We start from the raw sequence: 4,713 nt of genomic DNA, 5'->3' as shown, positions 1-4,713 counted from the left end.
TTCAGTCATCGTTCTTATGTTGATTAGAATACATTTACTTTGAAAGTAATTATGGGACATATTTCTTCTTTCATAGCAATTTTCCTTCATTCTTTCTTGCCGTGAAATATGTCTTAAATTCTATTCAAAGTGGTCTTAAAAAGTCTTAAATTTGAGTTGGCGAAACCTGCAGGAACCCTGCAATCAGTGAATAATAAAGTTTCTGTCGGGTCACCATCAGCCTGTCACTCATTATTTTCAGTGAGGGGGCGGGGTTTGGAGGAACGGAGAGGAGACGGTGATCGTGGAAGCTTTCCTCCTGCCTTCACAAACTTTACAGACATATTTATCGTCTGAAAATAGCAAGAGGACATTCATACTCTGCAATCCAAGACTTGGTTAAATCCACCAAAAATCTGACATGACGATAACGAGTGTTTTTCAAAAAACACAAAACCCTGTGTGTCTGAGCCGCAGCAACAGGTCCTGATTCAGAGCGGGTCATTCTGCTGTTGGTTCTGGACTGGTGTTGGTGGAGAAAGCAGACTGCTCCGTGTGTGGTGCCGCTGTGCCGCTGTCACATCTGTTCCTTGATCTCTGCGTCACCGACCACTTTGATATATATACATGTGTTGGAGACCCCTGATCTAGATTAAATGCATGAGCCTGTGAAATTAACAAAAAACAGAGCAGTGCCCTGACACAGGTTGCATAGGTTAACCTGCCCAATGCTTGAGGTTTCTACCTGACAGCCGGGTGTCAATCTATCAGGAGATTTTCTGGTAAAACAAAATACAACTGATATTTGACAAGACAAACCCGAAAAGGTAAAACAGGAATAAAGCAAATACACTTTTATAAACGACCACAAGATTCAGTCTTTGCTATAAATTCATTCCTGTGATAAGGTAAATGATTGTATAATTCAGTTTAAACAAAGTAACACACAGGTGAAGCTTGCAGGTGTGTTTTCAGCTTGTGGTGTCATAGCAGATACTGACCAGTTTGAAGCTGCAACAGGACATTCGTGTTTGGAGTTGTTAAAATACTCTATTAAATGACTGAGCGTGTATGTTGATGATGATACTCGCCTGGACTTTGACTCTGAGCTCTATTATCTAACATGCCCTGCAATCAAATGATGCTGTGTGGCGTCAAGCACAACCCTCTAACACATAAGGGCAGCGGTTACTGACCCGAAGGTCTGAAGATAATAAGACAGAAATAAAAGTGTTTTTAACTTTTTCTAATATAAATGTATACTGCATATATTTTGCTTAATATTTGATGTATCAGTTTATGTGAGAAATTGTTTGTTTGAAAACGTTTATTTCTTTTTTCCACCGCCTTTTTTTTGGAATAAACAAGAATATTTTACTTTCAATTGCATCTGGACATTCCTTTATTTTCTCTCTCCACAACAAGCGTATATTCATCGGTCAGCCCATGAGTGAATCACAGACAAAATAATTAAAAATAAATGGATATCGTGGTTATAAATGTATGTATCATGTCAATTAATAGTATATGTTTCTTGTTCTCTGGACGATCTTAATTTCTATGAGACTGCCTGATTAAATGAAGTGATGATGCCTTTAATACCCAAAAGGTTGTTAATCTCTGCATTAGGCAGCCCCTCCCTGTCTAGTGGTACAGTGTGTCAGGAGCTCACCTGCACATTTGGTCCTGCTCACAAGAGGCGGTCCTGGGGGGCCGGTCCCTCCCTCCCCGGGCCGAGTCAGCAGCACACTGATGTGATACTCTGTGTCTGGCTCCAGGTGCCACAGCTTATAGGTGACCATGTTGACTCCGTGCACCTCTGACCATGGAGACTGGCTGGCGCGGTACTCAATCTCCTTCCTGATAATGGGGCCATCTCCCAGGATAGAGTTGGTGTTGAGCTGGATGATTAGGTAAGTGGAGCCGGCTCGCAGCAGCTGGGGTGGCGCAATGGGGGATGGAGGTACTGTCAGAGGAAATAAAAAGCATTGTTTTTCGTTTTCCAGTCCAAAAACAACTTTGTATTGGTGAAAGCATTTGCTGGTGGGTACATACAGTAGCACTGCTGCTAGGTAAAGTTGTAGTATTAATTATATTAAACATTTGTAAGCAAACAGATGTCTCCTCGTGTTAAAGCCCACTGAGTCTCAAATGAGTCCCGAGAGACTCCTGGATGTGAGCAGGTCAAACTGTGTTCACATAGCAGATTAGTCATACCTATTAACAAGGCATTCACAGCCTTGCATACATTTCAGCAAAGCAGGGAGTGAACAAACAGCTGTGCATGCAGTCCATTGAATGTGTATGATCATTGTGGATGAAGGATTAAGTGTTGTACATCTTTTTCTCTAACTGAGTGTTCTTTCCCTTTAGCTGGTAACCATGATGAAAGAGGAGACTCTGCATCACTGTCGGAAAAGATTGCCAAGTCCAGGATTAATTCCAGAGCCCAACGGTCAAATGTCACTTACTGGCAGATCCAAGCCACTGAACAATTACACGGGCAACAGTGTGAGGGAAGGGAAGGGAATGCAAAAGAAATGAGGACAAAGCATGAGAAAAAGATCAGTGTTAGATCTGTGGCTGTGACTAATCCTTCATTCCTGCAGAGGCACCTCTGTCTTTGATGGCCCTCCTGCCTGTGAGCCTTCAGCATCACCATAGTCTCACCTCTACTCTGCACCGCTTCTCCTGCCTGCAGCAGCTCATTTTTCGGATGTCAATGACTGCATCCATAATGAAAGGCCACGTTTAGGCCTTAGGCTGCGCAGCCAGTGGGGACACATTTAAAACAACTCACTCATCTCTTTCAAGTTCTTTGCACTATTTCAACTATTTTATTTGTTTTATTGTGTTGCACTGTTGACCTAAGATTTTCATTACACTGTAGCTATGTACAAAAGCCTTGGATCTTGAATTATTAAATTCACTGCTTTTTTTTCTCAGAATATGAATGTCTTTGTTTCCCTCCTTTTACAGAGCTATTGTCAAACGTAACATTGTTCAGTGCCAGCTTCTGTTGAATTAAGTATTTATCCAACCAGAGATTTACGCTTTAACAAGGAGTAGAACACATCTTCTTAAATATTACAGCAGAATGAAATAATTCCCCCTTGGGGATTAATACAGAATATCTTCTTCTTTAAATGTAGTCAGAATTAAAATATAATATGCTGCCACCACAAAAGCCATAAAGACATAAAGTACCTTAAAGATTAAATTGTTTTATTCATTATGAGGACATGTTGCTCTCCTACGGGCCAATAATAAAGATTCATCATGATTCCCGCATGCAATCTGCGGTTTAGAAATGAGTGGTTCCAACTCATTACAGGGATGATTAGGCTCTTCTTAGCAGGGCAGCAGGGAGAAAGGGATTTGTGAAAGTCTCGTTAAGAACTCGGTCTCAGCTCCTGTGACATAGATTACAGGGTTACAGGCAGTTCATTGAACGTGACTTATAGCCGGACATCACATCTACTCATGGTGCAGAATAGGCTGGCGCATAGATAAGATATTTGTCCTGATTGTATCTTAGAATTATGGCCTGGCAGTTATATTTCCCCGACAACCAGTCAAGATGCAGTTTATGTCTAAATCTCAACATATAAAAATGTAGAGACTAGGACGGGGAATGAAATAGCCATCTTGGAAAACCTTTCTCACCCTCTCTGCAACAAGCTCAATCTGGCAATCTGGGTCTTAGAATAGAGGATACGCTTTGTTGTTCTTGTTCTGCTGAATGTATATTATTGTGTGTATATAAGTTCATTAAGGGAAATAACACAAATAGTCAAATGTATGTGCTCACATAATGGGTAAATAAAACTGATTCTGATAAAACAAAGACAATGAAAGACAATGCTTTATATATTGATGTTGCTGTATAGTAGCTGCAAATGCTGAAATGTGGATGCTCCAAACATATCAACAAACCTGCAGCAAAGGAGAATCAATCACCACAGTTTCAAAGTGGAAACAGCACGTTAGTTTCACAAAGTCAATATCCAACCAAATGTGAAATATTGTCTCTTCTTCTGTTCCTGAGAATAGTGTTGAATCATAGCCATAAAGGGTTTTTGCAGTACATCATTATGTCACAGTGAAATTGACCTTGTCATCACTTCATCGTGTTATACTATTGGACATTTGTATGGGATTTTGTAAGAATGAGCAAACTAATTCTTGACTTATGGCCAAAAACATGTTTCTTGGCCGTTACTCAAGAATTATTCCGCTAATTATGACAAAATACTCCACCAGAATCTAATCAGTTTATCCAAGTAGTCCAAGTCGACTAGTTTGCCAAATTGAAAGAAACTCCCTCAAGGCATCCCTGAGATAATACGTTCATAGAGACTAAAGTTCATTACAGACCAAGCCGATTTTCTGCGTCGATAGATGTCGATAGATGTCGGGCCGTCGATGAGCGTCGTGTCGCCCTACTCAGATTGGTGTGTCTTGGGGTGTACTGCACCGTTGTGTCTTTTCGGCCGTGCCGACACCTTCCGCCGCCGATTCGACATGTTGAATCGGGAGGCTGTCGGCCAAAGAAATCACTCTGATTGGCTGTTCAGCTTAGCGAATAAGTGCATGAGAAGCGAAACGGAAGGGAGGGACCCAAACAAACTATTAAGAATACACATCTGAGATTTCATTTAACTCCAGCTCTCGACACAGGTTGGGGAAAGCCCCGTGAGCTTCTCGCTGTAGAGGGAAAATGGAAAGCACACG

At 41.2% G+C, this 4,713-nt stretch overlaps 1 protein-coding gene across 1 annotated transcript in view; it reads right to left on the bottom strand.

Moving 5' to 3' along the window:
• Nucleotides 1-4,713, bottom strand: part of ptprub (protein tyrosine phosphatase receptor type Ub) — a 65,582-nt gene that overhangs the window by 45,314 nt on the left and 15,555 nt on the right. Inside the window, exon 5 of the mRNA XM_010787949.1 lies at nt 1,652-1,945. Coding sequence (XP_010786251.1) covers nt 1,652-1,945 — 294 coding nt within the window. The remainder of the gene's footprint in view (nt 1-1,651; nt 1,946-4,713) is intronic.

Source organism: Notothenia coriiceps, unplaced genomic scaffold (assembly GCF_000735185.1).
Source record: "Notothenia coriiceps isolate Sejong01 unplaced genomic scaffold, NC01 NC01_scaffold00031492, whole genome shotgun sequence".
In the NCBI taxonomy this organism is placed as follows: Eukaryota; Metazoa; Chordata; class Actinopteri; order Perciformes; family Nototheniidae; genus Notothenia; species Notothenia coriiceps.
This window is presented reverse-complemented; position numbering and strand designations above follow the sequence as displayed.